The sequence below is a fragment of the Aulonocara sp. 'chitande type north' Nkhata Bay genome, linkage group LG16, assembly GCF_057382095.1.
Source record: "Aulonocara sp. 'chitande type north' Nkhata Bay isolate Kocher_YH1m ecotype deep benthic linkage group LG16, A_spYH_male_GT1.1, whole genome shotgun sequence".
NCBI classification, from domain to species: Eukaryota; Metazoa; Chordata; class Actinopteri; order Cichliformes; family Cichlidae; genus Aulonocara; species Aulonocara sp. 'chitande type north' Nkhata Bay.
Window position 1 is genome coordinate 4,684,273 of NC_141359.1, and position 22,759 is coordinate 4,707,031.

The 22,759-nt window shown below is 44.4% G+C and overlaps 1 protein-coding gene across 1 annotated transcript in view; it reads right to left on the minus strand.

Annotated features, from left to right (window-relative positions):
* LOC147310850 (titin-like) overlaps window positions 1-22,759 on the minus strand; it is a 216,913-nt gene that overhangs the window by 27,369 nt on the left and 166,785 nt on the right. The window contains exons 197-206 of the mRNA XM_086267493.1: window positions 21,739-22,026; window positions 20,996-21,286; window positions 20,571-20,858; window positions 19,899-20,486; window positions 19,468-19,572; window positions 19,182-19,379; window positions 18,742-19,038; window positions 17,950-18,537; window positions 17,265-17,567; window positions 11-17,104 (exon numbers count right to left, since the gene is read on the minus strand). Coding sequence (XP_086123619.1) covers window positions 11-17,104; window positions 17,265-17,567; window positions 17,950-18,537; window positions 18,742-19,038; window positions 19,182-19,379; window positions 19,468-19,572; window positions 19,899-20,486; window positions 20,571-20,858; window positions 20,996-21,286; window positions 21,739-22,026 — 20,040 coding nt within the window. The remainder of the gene's footprint in view (window positions 1-10; window positions 17,105-17,264; window positions 17,568-17,949; window positions 18,538-18,741; window positions 19,039-19,181; window positions 19,380-19,467; window positions 19,573-19,898; window positions 20,487-20,570; window positions 20,859-20,995; window positions 21,287-21,738; window positions 22,027-22,759) is intronic.

Here is a 22,759-nt window from a genome sequence, read left to right on the forward strand (position 1 = left end):
GATTTAATACCTGTGATCTTGGTCCCCTCTTTGGTCTCAGCAGGAACACCAATACCATATTCATTCTCGCCTGTCACTCTGAAGTAGTAGACTTCTCCCTCCTGCAGGTCTGCCACCTTGTATGTCAGTCTGTGGCATGTGTCAGTCAATCTAGTCCAGCCTTTCTTGCTAGCCTCACGGTAATCAATAAGGTAATTCTTGACTGGTCCTCCTCCCTCAATCTCAGGAGTATCCCAGGTTATAGTAGCAGAGGTCTTTGTGACTTCCTTGACCTCTATATGACTAGGAGGCCCAGGTGAGTCCAAAACACGGACAGTGAGCGTCAAGGAGGAGGTACCAGCTACATTGGATAGAGTGACAGTGTATTTTCCAGAGTCATTTCGAGTTGCTTTTTCTAAGGTGATGGAAGTAAAGGTATCTGTGGTGTCAATTACAGCACGAACTCTAAGGTCTACATCAGGCTTAGCCCAAGTAACACTAGGGATGGGTTTGCCTTTGAAAGGAACTTTCATTGTGAAAGAGCTTCCATCCTTTACAATAAGAGTCTTTCTCATTTCATTGCTAACATCAAAGGTTGGCTCCTCCTCTCTTTCTTTGGCAACTTGTTTGTCTGACTCAGGACTGGGCTCACTCACTCCAATCTTGTTAATGGATTTGACAACAAACACATATTCAGTTCCAGGTGATAATCCCACCACTGTAAATTCTGTGTTTTTGGTGTTCTGTACTCCAACAATCCATTCATCATCTAATGTCTTCCTGTATTCTACTCTGTAACCAGTCACAGGTGCTCCACCATCAAAAAGTGGCTTATTCCATGACAGGGTGACTGTAGTCTTTGTGGAGTCAATTATCCTAGGCTTAGCTGGAGGTGAGGGTAAAAACTGTGGGTCTTCTGCCCTGGTGAGTGGGCAAGGAGTGCTAGGAGCACTGAGGCCAGCAGTATTCTCTGCAAAAACTCTGTATTCGTACTCACAGCCCTCGCGAAGGTGTGAAGCTTTCACTCTAAGGTCATAAACAGGTTTCTTGTTGACACGGCACCAGCGGAGGCCAGTCTTCTCTCGCTTCTCAATTACATAGCCAGCAATACTGCTGCCACCATCAGAAACAGGTCTTTCCCAGCAAATGGTCATTGCCTCACTTGTAACAGAGGTGACCTGGACATTAGTGGGAGCTGAAGGGACAGTGAATGGATCAGTGGCCTTTGTTGGCTCACTCTCCAGGCTTTCACCATCTCCATATTTGTTGACTCCCCTAACTCGGAAGATGTACTCATTTCCTTTGAGCAGTTTAGTCACTTTGCAGGTAGTTGCCTTCATGTCACCATAGACAAGAGTCCAGGCAAGACGACTGGTCTCACGTTTCTCAACAATGTAGTGCATAATTTCAGCACCACCATTTTCCTGAGGTGGTCCCCATGACAGGGTGCATTTCTCTGCTGTGAGACCAGAAACTGTTAAAGGTCCTGATGCAGGTCCAGGTCTGTCCAGAACCTTACAGTTGATAGCCACAGATCTGGTTCCAGCTACATTGTGCAGAGTAAGAACATACTGTCCAGAGTCCCTTCTGATAGCATCTTTGACAATGAGCGTGGTTGTGAAGTTAGTGGATGTGATTTCACATCTAGCCTTGGCCTCAATCTCCTTACCATCCTTAGACCATGAAACAACTGGGAGTGGACGCCCAGTAATTTCGGCATCAATTCTAATGATTTCTCCAGCCTTAATGACAACCAACTGTCTGAATTTATCTTCCAGTATAATGGTGGGAGGATCTACATCATCTTTGACAGTGACGGGTCCAGTGCTTTCTGAAGGAGCACTCAATTGCTCTGCAGAATTTTTAGCAATAACACGGAAATCATACCGGACATCTTCTGTGAGACCAGTGACATCGAAGTAAGTGTCTTGAACATTGGTGAAGTTGCATTTCAGCCAGCGACCATTGGGAAGCTCTTGACGCTCAACAATGTAGCCAGTAATTTTTGCACTGCCATCATATTCAGGTCTTTCCCAAAAAAGAGAAACTGAATTTCTAGTGATGTTTGTGACTCTAAGGTTATGTGGAGATTCACATGGATCCCTGGCTGCCACAGGGTCACTTGCCCTAGTGCATGGACCAATTCCAGCAATATTCTCAGCATACACTCTGAACTGATACAACAGACCTTCTTCCATTCCTGTCATCTTAAACTGGTTCTCAGTCACCAGACCTCTGTTGACCTTGGTCCACAAGATGCTGCTTTGGTCTTTGCTTTCAATGTGATAACCAATAACAGGACTTCCACCATCACTTGCAGGTCTGCCCCATACCACGAGCATCCCAGTTTTGGTGGCATGGACAACATGAAGTTGGGTTGGAGGGCCAGGAGGCTCAAATGGATACTGAGCAACAACAGGAGCAGAATCTATGGCAGGACTCTTCCCATAACGGTTCTCAGCTGCAATGCGGAACTGGTACTCTGTCCCCTGAGTAAGTCGAGAAACCTTTATTGATGTTCTGGCCACTGTGGCTGACACGATTTGCCATGTTGTAGTAGTAGTGTCTCTCTTCTCAACTACATAGTTGTTAATCTGACAACCACCATCATAGGTTGGAGGATCCCAAGACAGAGAAATAAAGTCAGCGCTCACCTCATCAACCTTAATGTTACTAGGTGGTCCAGGTTTATCCAGGATTATAACAGAGATTTCAGCTGACTTGGTACCAACTGAGTTAGTCAGGGTAATCACATACTTCCCTACATCCTCCTTCGTGGCATCCTTGATGACAATCTTAGATGAGGTTTTTGAATTGAGAACATTTACCCTGGTTGTCTGCTTAAGCACTTGGCCATCCTTCTTCCAGCACACCTCAGGCTGTGGTCTGCTTTTGAAGGGAACGTCAATCTTCAAATCATCTCCTGCTTTTACACTGTATGTGGTGAATAACAGGTTGATGATGGGCTCCATCGTGATGTCCCTTACCACCACAGGAGTAGCCAGAGGCTTAGCATCGCTTCTACCCTTATCATTCACAGCAGTTACCCTGAAGGAGTATTCCTCTCCAGTTGTGAGTCCATCAATGGTAGCTTCAAGTGCTTTGACTTCACTGCACACCGTCCATTTGTCATCTCCCTTGGGCTGCATCTCCACAATATAGTTTGTAATCTTACTGCCTCCATCATGATCAGGTTTCTCCCAAGAGAGTGTAACAGCATGACGAGTAATGTCAACAACCACAATCTTACCAGGAGGCAGAGGAGGCTCAGACACCTTAACTTGATCTGTAGATGCAGGCAGACCTACTCCGAGTTCATTCACAGCTAACACACGGAAATAGTATCGGCCTCCTTCCTGCAGGTCTGAAATAATGTAGGAGTTTCTGACGCAGTTAGTGCAAACACTGGTGAAAGCCATTCTCTTCTGTTCTCTCTTCTCCACTATATAATGTGATATCTTAGCCCCACCATCAATTAGAGGAGGCTCCCAGGAGAGAGAGACAGAATTTCTTTTAACATCCTTAACGCCGAGGTTAGTAGGAGCACTAGGAGAATCCAGAACTCTGACGTTGATAAAGGCTGATTTAGAGCCACTGAGGTTTTCAAGGGTCAGCACATATTTGCCAGTGTCAAATCTGTCAACATTCTCAATCACCAGCATTGTGTAAGAGCTTGTGACTTCTACCTGGGCATGTTCATTTAGAGTGCCATCAGCCTTTGACCATCTGACTTCAGGCTCAGGCTTCCCTCTGGTTGTCACAAACAGACGCAAGGTAGCAGAGGCACGGACGTTGACCATCTTTCTTAGGTCACAATCTAGTTCAATTTCAGGAGCCTCCAGCTTCTCTGCAGCAATCACAGAACAAGGCAAATCTACATGTTCTCCTACTCCCTCACAATTAACAGCACTTATGCGGAAGTTGTATTCCGCATTCTCCTTAAGTTTCTTTACTGTGTAGTTAGTGGCTTGGACGCCAGTGTGTGGTGTGCTAATGATCCATTCATCATCTGTTGCCTCTTTCATTTCAATAATATACCCAGTGATCTGTGCACCACCATCATATATAGGCCTGGACCATGAAAGGGAAACTGTGGTACTTGAATGGTCAGTGACCTTTGGATTATTTGGGGGTCCAGGTGGATAAGTGGCATCACAGGCCTTGATGTACGGAGTTGGTGCACTAGGCTTTCCTACACCAGCAGCATTTTCAGCCGAAACCCTGAATTCATATGAGTGGCCCTCTGTGAGACCAGTGCATCTGAATCGCAGGTCATTCAGCCTCTTCTTGTTGCATTTACTCCATCTGATACCATCTTTATCACGTTTTTCAAGGACATATCCCTCAATCTCTGCACCTCCATTATCATTGGGCCTCTCCCAGGAAAGCACCATGGAGTCCCTAGTGATGGCACCGACCTCAAGGTTTGAGGGGGCACTGGGAGTGGTGAAAGGGTTACGAGCAACAACAGCTTCTGATTCTAAAGGCTCGCCAACACCATATTTATTTACAGCAGTAACTCGAAAGATATATTCATTGCCAGGCAATAGTTTTGTGATTTTGTGGCTGATTGCCTGAATCTTGGGCTCAACCATAGTCCATGACAAACGACTAGTCTCTCTCTTCTCAATGATATAGTGAGAGATGCCAGCTCCTCCGTCATGTGAGGGATGATTCCAATGCAGATAACATTTCTCAGCTGTGACCCCTTTGACTTCTAGAGGTCCATCTGGAGGCCCAGGTCTATCCAGAACTTTGACATTAACTGGGATCATCTTGACTCCTCCCACATTAATAAGCTTGAGGACAAAGTGGCCACCATCCACTCTGATGCAATCCTTGACTGTCAGGATGGTACGTGTAAGGGTAGTCTTGATTTCCATTCTTGGTGTGGCTTTGTCAATCTCTTTTCCATCCTTTAACCAAATGACCTCAGGCAAAGGTTTTCCAGTATAGTCAGCATCAATGACAAATGTCTCACCTGCGTGAACAATAGTCATATCCTTGAATTTCGAATCCATGGTGGCTGCTGGAGCCTCAATTTCATCTTTGGCAGTAATTTCCCCTGTGCTCTGAGAGGGTTGGCTCAAAATCCCAGCACCATTTCTGGCAATGACCCTGAACTCATACACACAGTCTTCAGTCAGACCAGTAAGTGTAAATTGTGTATCAATGATGTTAGTGAAGCTGGCCTTCATCCAGCGGGTGTCTGGGTGCTTCCTTCTCTCAATCACATAGCCAGTAATTGCACTCCCTCCATCATACTGGGGCTTGGTCCACTGGAGTGTCACATGGTTTCTGGTGATTTCAATAGGCTCAGGAGTTCCTGGTGAGTCACAAGGGTCCCTTGCTACTGTGCTCTCAGACAGCTTGCTAGCTGGGCTGAGACCAGCAACGTTTTCAGCATAAACCCTGAATTCATACTCAATACCTTCTTCAAGTTCTGTAGTTCTGAAACGTGTGTCTGGGATTAGAAGCCTGTTTAATTTAGTCCACAAGAGGCTATTCTTTTCTTTTCTCTCAAGGTGATAGCCAAGAATTGGACTGCCCCCATTGTTGGTAGGAGGTTTCCACTCAACGACCATGCTATCCTTGGTTACAGAAGAAATGACTGGTGTTCCTGGGGCCACAGGCTCACTAAATGGATACTGAGCAATAACAGCAGGAGAGACAATTGCAGAACTCTTCCCGTATCTATTTTCAGCTGACACTCTGAATTGATATTCAACACCAGTCTTCAACTTGGTGACTTTGATGGTTGTCCTGGCAATAGTAGCAGAAACAATCTGCCATGCTGTGGTGGTAGTATCTCTCTTCTCCACGATGTAATTATTGATGGGACAGCCTCCGGTATACTCTGGTGGCTCCCAAGAGAGAGTGACATAATTAGAGCTCACCTCTTCTATCTTTACAGGGCCCGTGGGTGGCCCAGGCTTATCAAGAATAATAACAGTAATCTCCTCTGTAGCTGTTCCAATGCTACTGGTGGCTGTGACAGTGTATTTGCCAGAGTCGTCCTTATTTGCATCTTTGATGTACAGCTTAGTGCATGACAATGTGCTGGAAACATTAATTCTTGTTGTCTCTTTAAGAGCTTGTCCATCCTTCTTCCATTCAACCTTGGGAACAGGTCGTCCAATCACTGGAATCTCAATCTTCAAATCCTCACCGTGCTGTAAACTATAAGTGTTAAATTGAATCTTGAATTTGGGTTCAATGGTTATATCTTTAGCAGTGACTGGCGCAGCCAAAGGTCTAGGGTCACTCTTGCCCTTCTCATTGAAGGCTAAGATTCGAAATAGGTACTCATGTCCTGCACTGAGGCCTGTGACAGTGCCTTCACAAGTTTTGCATGTGGCAGCTACCACCCATTCCTCTGAGCCAACAGGCTGCATCTCAATGTAGTAACCAATTATTCTGCTACCTCCATCATGATCTGGCTTCTCCCAGGAGAGTGAAGCAGTTGTTTTTGTCACTTCGGTCAATGTGACCTTACCCACAGGCAGGGGGGGCTCAGATGTTTTTACTGATTCTTCTGTCTCAGCTGGCTGTCCCACACCAAACTCATTCTCTGCTAAGACTCTGAAATAATATATAGTTCCCTCTGTCAGGCCAGTTATACGATAGCTTGTCTTTGTGCACTTGTTGTCCACATTAGAGTAAACCTTCCTTGTGGACTCCCTCTTTTCAACAAGGTAATTCTTGATTCTTGCACCACCATCAATAAGAGGAGGCTCCCAGGTCAGAGTCACACTTTCCCTCTTGATGTCTGTTACTGTTAGGTTTAAAGGAGCCCCTGGAGTGTCTAGCACCTTAACGGAAACAAAAGCTGATTTGGTGCCAGCACTGTTTTCTAAATTGAGCACGTACTTTCCAGCATCATATTTGTCACAGATTTCAATTGAGAGCTGTGTGTAATCTTCACCAGTCTCAACCTGAACTTTACTGGGTAACTCTCCATCCTCTTTGGCCCAGTTTATCTCAGGAGTAGGACGGCCTTTGAATGGAATGCAGACTCTCATCGAGCCTCCTGCACGGACAACTATTCCCTTCCTGAGCTCTGAATCCAGAATCACTTCTGGAGGGTCAATTTTATCCATAGGTTTGACGACTCCCTGAATCTCAGTGGGCTCACCAACACCCACCTTGTTGATGGCACAAATGCGGACTTTGTATTCTTGGTGTTCAATCAACTTTTTGATAGTAAACTTGGTAGCATTGACTCCACAAGGTGGGGTGCATATGGCCCATTCCTCCTCATCAGCCTTGGTTATTTCCACAGCGTAGCCTTGAATCTCACAGCCACCATCATAGATAGGTCTGTGCCAAGCCAGACAAATGGAGTCTCTAGTAGTGTCTACCACATGGGCATTGGTGGGACAGCCTGGCTCGAAGGTGGGGTCACATGCTTTAAGATAGGTTGTCGATGGACTTGGCTGGCCCACTCCAGCTGCATTCTCAGCAGATATCCTGAATTCATATTCATGGTCCTCAGTCAGTCCTGTTACTCTGAAACGCAAGTCTGTCACTCTGCGTTTGTTGCACTTGGTCCACCTCACTCCTGCTCTGTCTCTCTTCTCAACAATGTAGCCAACAATGTCACTGCCTCCTGATGTCTCAGGACGGTTCCAACATACAGTCATAGAATCCCTGGTGATATTTGTGATCTCAAGATCCTGAGGTGCTCCAGGTGGAACAAATGGATTTCTCATGATAACTGGTGCTGATTCAAGTGGCTCACCTGTGCCATATTTGTTGACAGCCATGACTCTGAAGATGTACTCATTTCCCTTCAGTAGTTTTGTAACTTTAAACATGGTAGCTTTACAATCACTGCAGACCACAGTCCATGCCAAGCGGCTAGTTTCTCTTTTCTGAATGATGTAGTGAGAAATGCTGGCGCCTCCGTCATGCCTGGGTGGCAGCCACGACAGTGAGCATTTTTCCTCAGTAACATTGCTGATAGTAAGAGGTCCTTCTGAAGGCCCTGGTCTGTCCAGAACCTTCACACTGAAGGGGATAGTCTTACTTCCTGCCACATTTGTGAGAACCAGAGTATACTGTCCACCATCAACTCTGATAGCATCCTTTACAACAAGCAAAGCTTTAAAATCTGTGTTTCTGATCTCCGCTCTTGCTGAGTTTTCAACTTCAAGATTCCCCTTGAACCACTGAGCAGTTGGAATAGGCTTTCCTTCCACACTGGCCTCAAGATTGAATGTCTCTCCTGCATTTATAACAATGGTCTGGTTGTACATAGGATCTGTCTCACTCTTAGGTGGTACAACTTCATCCTTAGCAGTTATGGATCCTGTGCTCTCAGAGGGCTTGCTAACGGCACCTGCAGCATTCTTTGCAATTACTCTGAAGTCATATTTGCTATCTTCTGTGAGGCCAGTAACTGTGAATTCGTGTTCAATGATGTTTGTGAAGCTAGCCTTCATCCATTTTCCTTCAGGAAGATCACGTTTCTCTACTAGATAACCTGTAACTAAACTCCCACCATCGTACGCCGGGGGGTTCCACTTGAGTTTCACTGAGTGCCTGGTCACAATCACAGCCTCAGGACGGCTAGGAGGATCACATGGATCACGGGCAACATAAACCTCAGACACTTTGCTACATTCACCAATGCCAACAATGTTCTCTGCATAGACTCTATACTCATACTCAATGCCTTCCTCGAGTGGAGTAGATTTGAATCTACAATCTTGGATGAGCATTTTGTTTATCTTTGTCCAGAGGATACTGTTCCTTTCTTTTCTTTCCAGATGGTAGCCCAAGATGGCACTGCCACCATCACTTGGGGGTTTATGCCACTCAACTACCATGTAGTCTTTAGTGTATGAAGAAACAAATGGTGTTCCTGGTGGTCCTGGCTCCTGGAATGGATACTGTGCCACAACAGGCTGTGAATCAATTGCATAGCTCTTTCCATATCTATTTTCAGCATAGATTCTGAACTGGTACTCAGTGCCTGTCTTCAGATTGCTGACTTTTAGAGTGGTTCTAGCCACAGTGGCAGACACAACCGACCAGTTTGTTGTGGTTGTGTCTTTCTTCTCCACCACATAGTTTGAGATTGGACAACCACCTGTGTATGTAGGAGGTTCCCAGCTGAGGGTGATGCTCTCAGCACTGATATCCTCCAACTTTACAGGGCCTGTGGGTGGGCCTGGTTTGTCCAAGGTGATCACCTCTACAGTGGCATCCTTTGAACCAAGGTCATTGGAGACACCGATAGTGTACATACCTCCATCTTCTCTGGTAGCATCCTTTATGGTAAGAGTGGTAGTTTGTGCTGAGTCGGTGACATTGACTCTGGTAGTCTGCTTAAGGGCTACGCCATCTTTGGTCCAGGTGATAATTGGTTTAGGGTGACCAGCGACCGGGACCTCTAACTTGAGGTCATACCCCACCTGGACACTGTAAGAACTTGCCTTGGGTCTAACAGCAGGTTCAATAACAAGGTCCTTTGCTACAACAGAATGAGCCAACTGTCGTGGGTCACTTTTGCCCTTGTCATTTACAGCAACAACTCTGAACTGGTACTCCTCTCCCTTGAGAAGGTTTGTCACTAATGTTTCCAGTGCTTTCACACTAGCACATATAGACCAAGCTTCACTGTCCTTGGGAGCTAGTTCAACTTCATAGTGGGTGATTCTACTACCACCGTCATGCAGAGGCTTTTCCCAAGTTAAAGTTACAGTGCTGTGAGTAACATCAACAACACTGACCTTGCCAGGTGGCTGAGGTTTCTCAGATATCTTAACTGGTTCTATAGTTTTAGCAGGGAGACCCACACCATATTCATTCTCAGCCAATACTCTAAAGAAAAAGATTCCACCCTCTGGAAGAGGTTCAACTTTCCATGACATCTTGTTGCATGTCGTGATGGGAGAGTACACTTTCCTGGTGCTCTCACGCTTTTCAACAATATAGTGCTTAATCTTTGAGCCACCATCCAGATGTGGAGGCTCCCATGTGAGAGTGACAGAATTCTTGGTAATCTCTTTCACCACGAAGTTAGTTGGTGGACTAGGGGAGTCCAGCACTCTGACACTTATGAAGACTGATTTTACTCCACTAGCATTCTCAGCAGTCAGGGTGTACTTGCCACTATCAAATCTGTCAACATTCTCAATGACAAGTGATGCATAGTTGCCTGTATTGTCAATCTGAGCAGTCTCCTTAATCTCACCATCAGCCTTGCCCCATTTCACCTCTGGAGCTGGACGACCCCTTACAGGAACAAACAATCTGAGCGTACTTGCTGCTCTGATGTTGATCATCTTTCTCATATCTGCATCAAGATCAAGATCAGGTGCTTCAAGTTTCTCCTCCAAAAGAATTTTTCCAGGAACATCAGCATGCTCACCAACACCAACCTTGTTGATTGCACACACTCTAAATTGGTACTCATGCTTTTCCAGAAGTTTTTTCACAGTATATTTTGTGTCCATGATTCCAGTTGGTGGAGTACACATAAACCACTCATCAGATGCACCATTACATGCCTCTACAATGTAAGACTGAACCTCGCAGCCACCGTCATAGATGGGTTTGCCCCATGTTAGAGAAACAGTGGATCTAGATGTGTCTACCACCTTGGGGTTGTTTGGTGGGCCTGGTTTGAAGACAGGATCCAGTGCTTTGTAGTACACTGTTGGTGCACTAGGCATGCCAACACCTGCAGCATTCTCAGCAGCAACTCTGAATTCATAGCTATGGTTTTCAAGAAGCCCGGTAACTCTAAAGCGCAGCTCACTAATATTGCGCTTGTTGCATCTAGTCCATCGCACACCATCCTTGTCACGTTTCTCAACAATGTATCCCTGGATTGGGCTGCCACCATCATTAGTTGGTCTCTCCCAGGTCACCACCATAGAGTCTTTGGTGATTGTGGAAACTTCCACATTTGTTGGTGGGTTGGGAGTGACAAATGGATTCCTGGCAACCATTGGCTCAGATTCCAGTGGCTCTCCAACTCCATATTTGTTAACAGGAATCACTCTGAAAATATATTCATTACCAGGAAGTAATTTGGTGATCTTCAAGTTCAGTGTCTGAACTTTTGGTTCAACTACAGTCCAAACCAATCTGCTGGTTTCCCTCCTCTCAACAATATAATGGGAAACATCACTTCCTCCGTCTTGCAAGGGAGGTTTCCAGGAAATTGAGCATTTTTCATTAGTGACACCATAAATGGATATAGGGCCTTCGGGTGCACCAGGTCTATCTAAAACCTTAACATTAATGTTAACAGATTTCTCTCCTCCAACATTCTTTACTAGAAGTATGTACTGACCTCCATCAACACGGATGGCTTCTTTAACAACAAGACAAGCTGTAAAATCTGTGTTCTTAAGCTCTAAGCGAGCTGCTTCGGTGATCTCCTGGCCCTCTTTCAGCCAATGAATTGTGGGTACAGGTTTACCGTAAACAGCAGCCTCAAGTTTAAATGTCTCTCCAGCATTAACTACCACAGTTTGGGAGTATTTAACTTCCAAGTCAATTTTGGGTGGATCCACCTCATCCTTGGCAGTGATGGCTCCAGTAGAATCAGATGGCTGGCTAAAAACACCTGCTGCATTTTTGGCAATGACACGGAATTCATAAGTCTGATTCTCAATAAGTCCTGTGACAACAAATTCTGTTTCAGTGATGTTAGTGAAACTGGCCTTCATCCAGCGACCAGCTCCCTCCTTCTTCTCAATAACATAACCTGTGATCTTGATTCCACCATCATATTGGGGTTTTGTCCATCTTAGTGTCACTTGGTTCCGTGTTACAATGACAGCTTCTGGTTTTCCTGGTCTGTCACAAGGATCTCGGGCAACTTGTATTTCACTCACTTTGCTGGCTTTGCTGAGGCCAACAATGTTCTCAGCATAAACTCTGAACTCATATTCAATACCCTCCTCCAGGCCAATAACCTTGAATCTAGTTTCTGGGACAAGTTGTTTGTTCTGTTTCACCCACAATATATTGTTTCTCTCTTTTAGCTCTAAATGGTATCCCAAAATCTTGCTTCCACCATCATTGCTGGGTTTTTCCCATACAACCACCATACTTTCCTTGGTGGTTGACTGAACGGTAACAGAACGTGGTGAACTAGGAACCTCAAAAGGATACTGAGCAACAATAGTATCAGATAACAGGGCTGAAGATTTGCCATATCTGTTCTCTGCAGCAATCCTGAATTGGTACTCAGATCCAGTTTTCAGACGTGCTGCCTTGATAGTGGTTCTGGCTACTGTAGCTGACACAATCTGCCAGTTAGTGGTAGATGTGTCTCTCTTCTCAACGATGTAATTATTGATGGCACAACTGCCATCATACTGAGGTGGATCCCAGGACAGGATCACGCTATCAGCAGTGACCTCATCTAGCTTAATTGGGCCAGTTGGAGGGCCAGGCTTATCTAAAACAATAACACTGATATCTGTAGATGCCTCTCCAGCTGTGTTAGTAAGTTTGACAGTATATGTTCCCACATCATCTCTGCAAGCCTCCTTAATAACCAGGAGAAGATTTTTGTCTGTGGCATCTGCATTCACTCTTGTCGTCTCTTTGAGAGCAACACCATCTTTGAGCCAAGTTGCTGTAGCCTTGGGATGGGCAGCATATGGTACATCTATTTTCAGATCATCCCCTGCTAGCACACTAAATGTGCTGAAAAGAAGTTTGAAGGTTGGTGAGATGACCAGATCCTTGGCAACCACAGGCACATTGAGAGGGCGGGGGTCACTGACTCCCTTTTCATTAATGGATGAAATACGGAATGTATACTCCTCTCCCTGTGTAAGGCCAGTAACATGAGCTTCATTGCTTTTTACAACCATAACCTGGGTCCACTTCTCACTGCCTTTTCCCTGCATCTCAACTATATAGCCAGTGATTCTGCTTCCACCGTCATGGTCAGGCTTTTCCCAACTTAATGTGACACTTTTGCTGGTAACTTCACGGAGAGACACTTTGCCTGGGGGAAGAGGCCTCTCTGATGCTTTAATTGGTTCAAGAGTCTCTACTGGGAGGCCAATGCCATATTCATTCTCAGCCAAAATTCTAAAGAAGTACATCTTTCCCTCCTCTAGGTCTCCAACTTTCCAACTTGACTTATGGCAGCTGGCACACACAGTTGAATAAGCCTTTCTGGTTGATTCACGCTTCTCCACGATGTAATTGCGGACTCTGGAACCACCATCAATGACAGGAGCATCCCAAGCAAGAGAAACTGAATCTCTAGTGACCTCCCTGACAATCAGATTCTGAGGTGCTCCAGGACTGTCTAGCACTCTGACATTAACAAAGGCTGTCTTACTTCCTGAGGCATTCTCTACAGTCACAATGTATTTACCCCCATCAAATCTGTCAACATTCTCTACCTGAAGAGTGGTGAATGATGAGGTGATTTCAATGTTAGCTTTATCTAGAGATTCCCCATGCTCTCTAGACCATTTTATTTCAGGTGCTGGTCTTCCCTTGATAGGGACAAAAAGTCTGAGTGTGCTGCAGGCTCTGATGCAGACCACCTTACGTAGTTCTGCTCCAAGTTCAATTTCTGGAGGAACTAGTCTGTCTTCAGACTTGGGTGTTCCAGGAACAGCTGCAGGCTCTCCCACTCCTTCACAATTAGTTGCAGAAATATTGATTTTATACTCTTGGTTTTCCCTCAAATTGGTGATGGTGAAAGAAGTGGCAGTCCAACCATTCTTGGGAGTGTGAATTGTCCATTCATCCTCCTCAGGCAGGCAGGTCTCCACTATGTAACCAGTGATTTCTGAACCACCATCATAGACAGGCTTGTTCCATGCAAGTGTGATAGAAGACTTGGTTGTGTCCAGCACTCTGGGGTTCCCTGGGGGTCCAGGTTGGAAGATGGTGTCAATGGCTTTGTAGAATGGACTGGAAGGACTGGGCTGACTTAGCCCAGCATTATTCTCAGCAAGAACTCTGAATTCATATTCATGCCCTGGTGTGAGGCCTGAGACTTTGAATCGCAAGTCAGTTACAGTCCTCTTGTTGCACTTCACCCAGCGCAGGCCAGTTTTGTCCCGTCTTTCAATTATGTATGTGTTTATTCTACTGCCACCATCATGTTCAGGGCGATCCCAGCAGACAACCATAGAGTCCTTGGTGATTATGGTGACTTCAGGTTGCTGTGGTGGGTCACTGGGTACATAGGGGTTGGCACAGATGACAGGTTCCGACTCCACAGGTTCACCCACACCATACTTGTTAACAGCCATAACTCTGAAAATGTATTCATTGCCCTTTAGAAGCTTGGTGACCTTGAACCTATTAGCTTGAAGGTCTGTGGCCACATTTGTCCAAGCCAACCTGCTGGTCTCTCGTCTCTGAATGATAAAGTACTCAATCTTGGCACCACCATCATGTGTTGGATGGAGCCAATTAAGGACACATTTCTCAGCAGTGACATCTGTTGCAGTGAGGGAGTTGGGAGGTCCTGGTCTATCTAACACCTTGACATTGTATATGAACTTAGCAAAGCCACCAGGATTGCTGGCAATCAAAGTGAAAGCACCACCATCCCTCCTGAGCGAATCTTTGTTTGTTAAAGTTGTGTGGAACTCGGATGTTTTTATCTCAATTTTGGCTGTATCCTCAAGCTCCTTTCCTTCTTTGGTCCATACCAGAGATGGGATTGGCCTTCCAGTTACACTGGCTTCCAGCTTGAATACCTCTCCTGCCATGACAACAACAGTGCTGCTATATGATGCATCTACATCAAGCCGGGGCTCTTCAATGTCATCTCTGCACAAGATTGCTTCAGATGACTGGGATGGAGCACTAACAGCACCAGCTGAGTTCCTAGCAAACACACGGAATTCATAGGTTGCATCTTCAGTTAGACCACTGACTGTGTAGATAGTTTCCAGAATGTTGTTGAAGTTTGCTTTGAGCCAACGTCCATTGGGCATCTCCCTCCTCTCTACGGTGTATCCAGTAATAGAAAATCCTCCATCTCCCTCTGGCTTGGTCCATGACAAGGTCACTTCATGCCTAGTAATATTTAGTGCTACTGGCCTGCCTGGTGGATCAACTGGGTCCAAAGCATACATGGGCTCAGAGGGTTTGCTGGCTTTGCTGAGACCAGCCATATTTTCAGCAATAACACGGTGTTCATATGCAATTCCATCAATAAGGCCCGTTGATTTAAACAGATTTCCAACAACAAGGGCTTTGCTGATCCTCTGCCACAGAATACTGTTTTTCTCTTTCCTTTCCACATGATAGCCCAGAATGGCACTACCTCCATCAGAGGATGGCTCATTCCAACTAAGGGTCATAGCATCCTTGTTGAAAGAGGTGACCACGGGAGTGCCAGGCTGGCTTGGTACATCAAATGGATAGACAGCTACCACTGGTTCAGAGATAATGCTTGGTCCAATCCCATATCTGTTCTGGGCCTTGATGCGGAACTGATACTGAGTTCCTGTAGTGAGTCTGGCTGCCTTAAATGTGGTGCGGATGACTGTAGCTGCCAGCTCTACCCATGAAGTACCAGTGGTCTCCCGCATCTCAACAATATAGTTGTTAATAGGAACACCTCCATCATTTTCTGGTGGGTCCCAGGACATCAGCACATAATCACATGAAATTTCTTCCAGCTTAATAGGACCAGTTGGAGGTCCAGGAATGTCATGAACCAGGATTGTGATTGTCTCTGTCATTGCCCCCAGCATGTTTTTACCAGTCATAGAATACTGGCCTCCATCTTTCTTTTTTATCTCATTGATGTTGAGAATAGTTGATGTTGGTGTGGTTTCAATGTTGAGTCTTTGTGTCTCCTTGAGCACTGTATCTCCTTTCTTCCATGAAACCACAGGCCTTGGTTTGCCCAACACTGGAATCTCCACCTTCAACCGATCTCCTGCCTTAGCAATGATCGTTTTCTGGTAGACCCCACGCAGGTCAAATGAAGGAGCAGAAGTCTGCTCTTTGATAACAGCTGGTCTGCTCTCACGGGGATCACTCCTGCCTGATGCATTGACTGCCATTATACGGAAGGTATATTCAGCACCCTCAATTAGATCTGTAACAGTATAATCCAGAGCCTTAATGGTGGCCACATGGACCCACTGATCAGTGTCCTTCTTTTGAGCCTCAATGACATACCCAGTGATCAAGCTGCCACCATCATGCAAAGGCTTGGTCCATGCAAGGCTGGCACTATCAGAGGTAACATCGGTGACATACAAATTTTCTGGGGCAGAGGGGGCCTGGGATACCCTGATTGGCTCTGGGGTTTCAGCTGGCTCACCCACACCCAGGTCATTCTCAGCTGAGACACGGAAATAGTAGTAAGCTCCCTCCTCGAGGTCTGGAATCTTGAAGGAACACTTCTGCCATGTGGTGCTAAGCACTGTGTAGGCCTTCTTAGTGGCTGCTCTTTTCTCAATAATGTAGTTACGAATCTTAGAACCACCGTCAATAATGGGAATTTCCCACTGTAGGGTGATGCTGTTCTTCGTGATCTCTCTAGGTTTGAGATTGACTGGTGGTCCCGGTGTATCCAGAACTTTCACATTAACAAACCCAGTCTTCTTTCCAGCAACATTCTCTAGAGAAAGGTGGTATTTTCCAGCATCATATCTTGTGCAGTCAGGAATAACCAGAAGAGTGTACGACTCTGTGTTGTCAATATGTGCACGTGTTTTCAGGTTAGCATCATCTTTACTCCATGTGACTTCAGGGACAGGACGACCCTTGATAGGAACAAACATACGGATTGAAGCACGAACTCTAACTACCAGAGTTCTTCTGAGTTCAGCATCCAGCTCAAAGTCTGGCAACATCTCCTGGTCCACCAATTCAGTCACTTTCTCAACCTCTGCAGGCTCGCCTATTCCCTCAGAGTTTACAGCACTAACCCTGAAGTGGTATTTGCCTCCTTTTTGTAGTTTACCAATCACGTATTCTGAAGCTTTTAGTGGGTACTGTGTCTCTGTCTCCCAATCATCATGTCCTTCCTTTTTATATTCAACAATGTAGCCCTCTACTTCAAGACCACCATCATAGTGGGGTCGGCCCCAGGTGAATGTGGCTGAGGTTTTGGTGGTTTCTGTAATTCTAGGGTTGGATGGGGGACCGGGTGGATCTAATAAACACAAAAACAAAATATGGTAACAAAGTTAATATAGGTAATTATGTATTTGACAAAGCTTGATTTGTATTTTCTAACTCTCCTGCATTGCAGTTTTACAGTTTTAAAATACAATTCACATTGCCGTGAGAACATTGCTGTGAGTTTTACTTACACACAATATCTTTTGTCATGACAGGGCGCGATGGTTCACTTGGCTCCCCAAATCCAGCCTTGTTCTCAGCAGTGACTCTAAACTCGTACTCTACTCCCTCACTCAGGCCTTGCACCTTAAACCGCAGGTCAGGGATAGTCCGCTTACAGGCTCTGACCCATCTCAGTCCTTTTCTCTCTTTCCTCTCAACACAGTATCCCCTAATGTCACTTCCCCCATCTCGTACTGGTCTCTTCCATGAAATGGTGACAGCATTCCTACTAACATTATCAATCTCTGGGGTTGAGGGCGGACCTGGTGGTGCTGGGGAAACAGAAACAGGAAGGACAAATCAAATCAAATCAAATCAAATCACTTTGACTGTCACATCACATGTGCAGGTACATTGGTACAGCACATGCGAGTGAAATTCTTGTGTGCGAGCTTCACAAGCAACAGAGTTGTGCAAAATACAATAACATAAACAGGCAAAATATATGAATGGCTAAATCTGAAACTAATAAATATGTGTACAATATATAATAGTATATGTAAAAAAAAATTTTCTGGATGTGTACACTACTATTAGACATGTCTATTAGCTATATTTTTATTTTAAAGGATCTGCAAGATCCTATAGCTAAGTTGCTTTTATTGTTTAATTATTAATACACAGATATAAACCACATAAAAAATATAAACTTACAGAAACTATCAACCATTTTGACTGGAGCAGACTGGGTTGAATCTCCTGTGCCATACTGGTTCACAGCAGACACTCTGAAAATGTATTCATTGCCTTTAATCAGTTTGCTGACTACGTGTCTGCAATCCATGACATTTTCAGCTAGCTTGGTCCACTGTAGTCGGCTGGTTTCTCTCTTCTCAAGGATGTAGGATTTGATAGTAGAGCCTCCATCCTCCTCTGGTGGAAGCCAGGTCAGGGTACACTTTTCGGCTGAAATGTTACTGGCTTCAACTGGGCCTGGAGGTCCAGGAACATCTAAGACCTTCACCTTAACATGTTCTTCCTTAATGCCAAAGGGGTTGCTGGCAGTGATAGTGTACTCCCCTGTGTTCTTCCGACTTGCGTACTTAATAGCCAGAGTAGAGGAGGTTGGGGTACTGGTGATGGTGACAATGTCAGAAGTCTTCAACTCACGTCCTCCCTTGGACCACGCTGCAGTAGGTGGAGGTTTGCCCACAATTTTAGAAGCTGAGATTACAATTGTGTCTCCTGCTCTGATGGCTATACCATCTTTCATTTCTGGGTCAATAGTGATGGTTGGGGGCTCTGTAGAGATGACAAAAAAAAAGTTGTATTTTGCATTGTAGACAGTTGTTGACATTTTAAACGTTCAACAACTCAAAATTTCAAACTTTTGACAAATATTTTTAAGTCCTAACTGTACATATATACATAAAGGGGGGGGGGGGGGGGAATCAATAATCTACAGTCAACTCCAAAACGAGTCAAACTGTTTACTACTTAGCTCACCATATTCATCCTTGCAGGTCAAAAGCGGAGTAGGCTCTGAAGGAATACTGATGGCACCTGCAGCATTCCTAGCTCTGACTCTAAATTCATACTGGGATCCTTCAGTCAGGTCAGTGACGGTAAAAGCACAGCCCTGAATGTTGACATGATTTGCTTTCATCCAGGCCTTACCACTGGCCTCAAGTTTCTCTATGATATAACCAGTAAGCTTGTAGCCACCGTCATATTTGGGAGCTGTCCACATCAGAGTGACTGTGCTCCTGGTGACACTGATTACTTCAGGCTTGCCAGGAGGATCTGACATGACACAAAAGAGAAGACGGTTGTAAAACATTTCAAAAAGAGACATGGTTGCCATAGCTCAGGTAACAAGTACTGTAAACAGTACATAGTTGAATAAGATTAGAGCAAAAAAAAGATTCCAATAACAGTGGACTCACCAATAGGATCCAGAGCAACCACGGCCTCAGTTACTTTGCTAGCCTTTCCCAGGCCAGCCATGTTCATGGCCATTACCCTGAACTCATATTCTAATCCTTCTGTCAGTCCAGTGACTCTACATTCTTTTACTCTCAGAGGAGTCTTACTCGCCCGTTTCCACATCAGACTGTTCTTTTCCTTATACTCTATGTGATATCCTAGGGAAAACACAAAATTACTTGATCAGACTGATTGTTATTTGCTGTTTGCTCATACTTAGCATGTACATTGATCACTGTTTGTTACCAGTAACTGGGGCACCACCAGTGTCCTTTGGATCAACCCAAGTCAGGATGGCTGATTCATGCCTGATGCTCACAATTTCTGGTGGAGCAGGTGCCCCGGGAACATCTGGAGGAAGAAGAGAAAGCGAGAGGAAGACATTAATATGTGTAATAAAATCAGTTCAGTATAATGCAGATGATGTCATTACACGAGAAAGACTGATTTAAAAAATCCCTAAACAAAGCTATAGTTTCATTTCATTTACTAGTATTTTAAAAGTACATTTGTAAAACAAATACATCAGGTCTTATAATGAGCACTAAATGTTATTACTAGAGATAATTTTGCCCTTTTTCAAAAAAAAATTAGAGACAATGTCTTGACAAGACAAAAAGATCTGAAGTATAATCAGTTATAAATTAACAGTGGTAGTAGACAATGGCCATACTTACTGAAAGGATGCTGGGCAACGACTGGGTCAGACCTCAGATGTTCTCCAACCCCATACTTGTTCTCAGCAAACACTCTAAAGATGTATTCTATCCCGTCATGGAGTCTGATCACTCTCATGGTGGTCTTCTGGATGGCAGAAGCCACTGTAGTCCACTTGTTATCTGTTGTTCTCCTCTTCTCCACAATGTAATTAGACACCTCTGCACCACCATCATCTTTGGGTGGTCCCCACTCTAGTGTGATGGCATCGGCAGTTATCTCATCAAACGTAATGGGTCCAGTGCAAATACCGGGTTTGCCAACCACCTTCAGCTGGAACTTGCAGTCCTTTGAGCCAGCACTGTTCCTGACATTTATAGTGTAGGTGTCAGCATCTCCTCTCTGGGAGTCTCTAATCAGTAAGGTGGTGATGCCCTGAGATGCTTCAACACACATCCGGCCAGTATCACCCACTCCCATATCGCCCTTCTTCCAGGTAGCAGTGGGGTTTGGAACTCCAGTGATGGGGATGTTAATGCGTGTTGTGCTGCCCTCCTTAACCACACAGCAGCCATCGTGCAGATCACTTAAGTTGCAGTCGGGTAGCACTGAAGTTCAAAAGGATAATCATCATTAAAAAGTTCAACATTATAATTTTAGTATAACTAAGAATAGCATGAAGGCATTTTTACCAAATTGGTCCTTTGCAACAGCAGTGAGCTCAGTGGGTGGTCCCTCTCCAGACTCGTTGAGTGCCTTGACCCTGAAAGAATACTCCTTGCCTTCTGTCAGTTCTCCAATAGTGTGTGAGGTATTCTTGCCTTTCAGGATCTGCTTCCACTTCTCCTCGCCTTCACCCTGCTCCAAGATGTATGCAGTAATAAAACTCCCACCATCATTGATGGGCTTCTTCCAGGACAGGGTGATAGAGTTCTTTGTAGTCTTCTGAGCTTTGAAGTCTGTCACTGGACCAGGTTGCTCTGCACAGGAAGGACAAATGGACGAAGGTTGAACGTTTGTGTTTTTTTAGCTACATATATAGTGTCTGAGCTCATGAATGCAGTGGCTATACAGCATGAGTATATTTAAATTTAAGTATCAAATATCTTGTAACTACCAGAGGCCCTGATGCTGCCTGGGGTCTCACAGCCTTCTCCAATGCCGTATGCATTTTCAGCTAGAACTCTGAAGCAGTAGGCCTGTCCTGCCTCCAGGTTGGTGATCCTGAAGGAAATCTTAGGACAATCTGCTGACACACAGGTCCAGGCTTTCCTCTCAGCCAAACGTTTCTCTACGATGTAGTTCTTAACTGGACTACCACCATCAATCAGTGGGGCATCCCAGGTGATGCAGGCATGGGTTCTGGAGGTTTCCTTCACAGTCAGGTTTAAGGGTGGGCCCGGAGAATCTAAGTGGGCAAGAGAAGCAATTTCTTTGCCTTATAGCTTTCAGAAAGTTATACAAGCACGAGTACAAATGCATGTCTGAAGTGAAAGCACACATTAGGCCTATGTGTGCACTCTATATTTATTTAAAAAAAAAAACATTTTCTTTCTTCATGCTGATATTTCTGATATATCTTATATAATCATATATATGTTCTACTTTTTTACACATTTTAAGGTGAAAACTAGGTTCGACTCCATTTAATACATTTAATGTTTAATTTTTAAAACCACCATTTCAAGAATTGTATTTCAACTCGATGCAGGTTAAGAAAAACCTCTTGATAGATTTGAACTATAAATCAGTGAAAAGGTTTTTCACTTACTTGGTTTCATTTACATGTCTACATTGCATGTGACAGTACAACTCACTGGAGTGTGTGTACTCAACATTTTATATGCCAGAAATTCTTACCAAGGACCTTTACTACGATGGTGTAGCTCTTAGAGCCGCTGCTGTTCTCCAGTGACAGAACATATTTGCCAGAATCACATCTGTTAACATCCTCAATCATCAGTAGGGTGTCCCAGTCCGATGTCTTGATCAGTAGTCCTTGCCTTTCCTTCAAATTAGCATCAACTTTAGTCCATGTCACCTTCGGTGCTGGGCGTCCTCTCAGTGGTACATAGAGCCTCATGGTTACTCCAGCTCGCAGAACCAAAGCTTTTCTCAGGTCAGCGTCAAGCTCAGCATCAGGAGCAACTGGAGGAAACAAAGGGTGGGTCATTAACAGTGTTGGATAAGTTACTTTGAAAAGATAATTAATTATAGTTACTAGTTACTTCTTCAAAAAAGTAATTGAGTTAGTAACTGAGTTACAAGATTCTAAAAGTAATAATTACTTGAAAAGTAACTATTGTGTTACTTTAAAAAAATCCAGGGTATAATTGGCCATTTTAACTACTTTTGATGTTTCCTCCACATTTCACCTTTAAAAACTATTTACTTTGTTTGGTCTCATCCTTTTCAGCACAACCTCACATGTCTGAATTTACAGTCATGTTTTCATTTTGACAAACTGTATTAACACAATTGATCTAAAATCAGACAAAAAACATAAAATCAGAGTAGAAAAAGTTATATTTTTACTGTAACAACCACAAACATGTTTAATGAATCATATTTCATAACTTTAAATGCAAATATAAATTGTCAATGTTTAAATCATATGCACATGTTTTACAAATAACAAAGTTATTTGCATCCATTTACTTTTTACCCTCTTTTTAATAACCATTTCAAACTATTTACAGAACAATCAGCTGTTCTTCAATAAGATGCCACAAATTATTTGTGCCACTGCAAAAACATCATTTCTGTCTACTATAAAGGAAACATCACAGCCTGATACCTGCAGGTCTGACAGCAGCAGGTGTATCACTCCTGTTTTACCTGGAGACAGCAGTCGCCTCATTGTTCTGACACACAACACAAA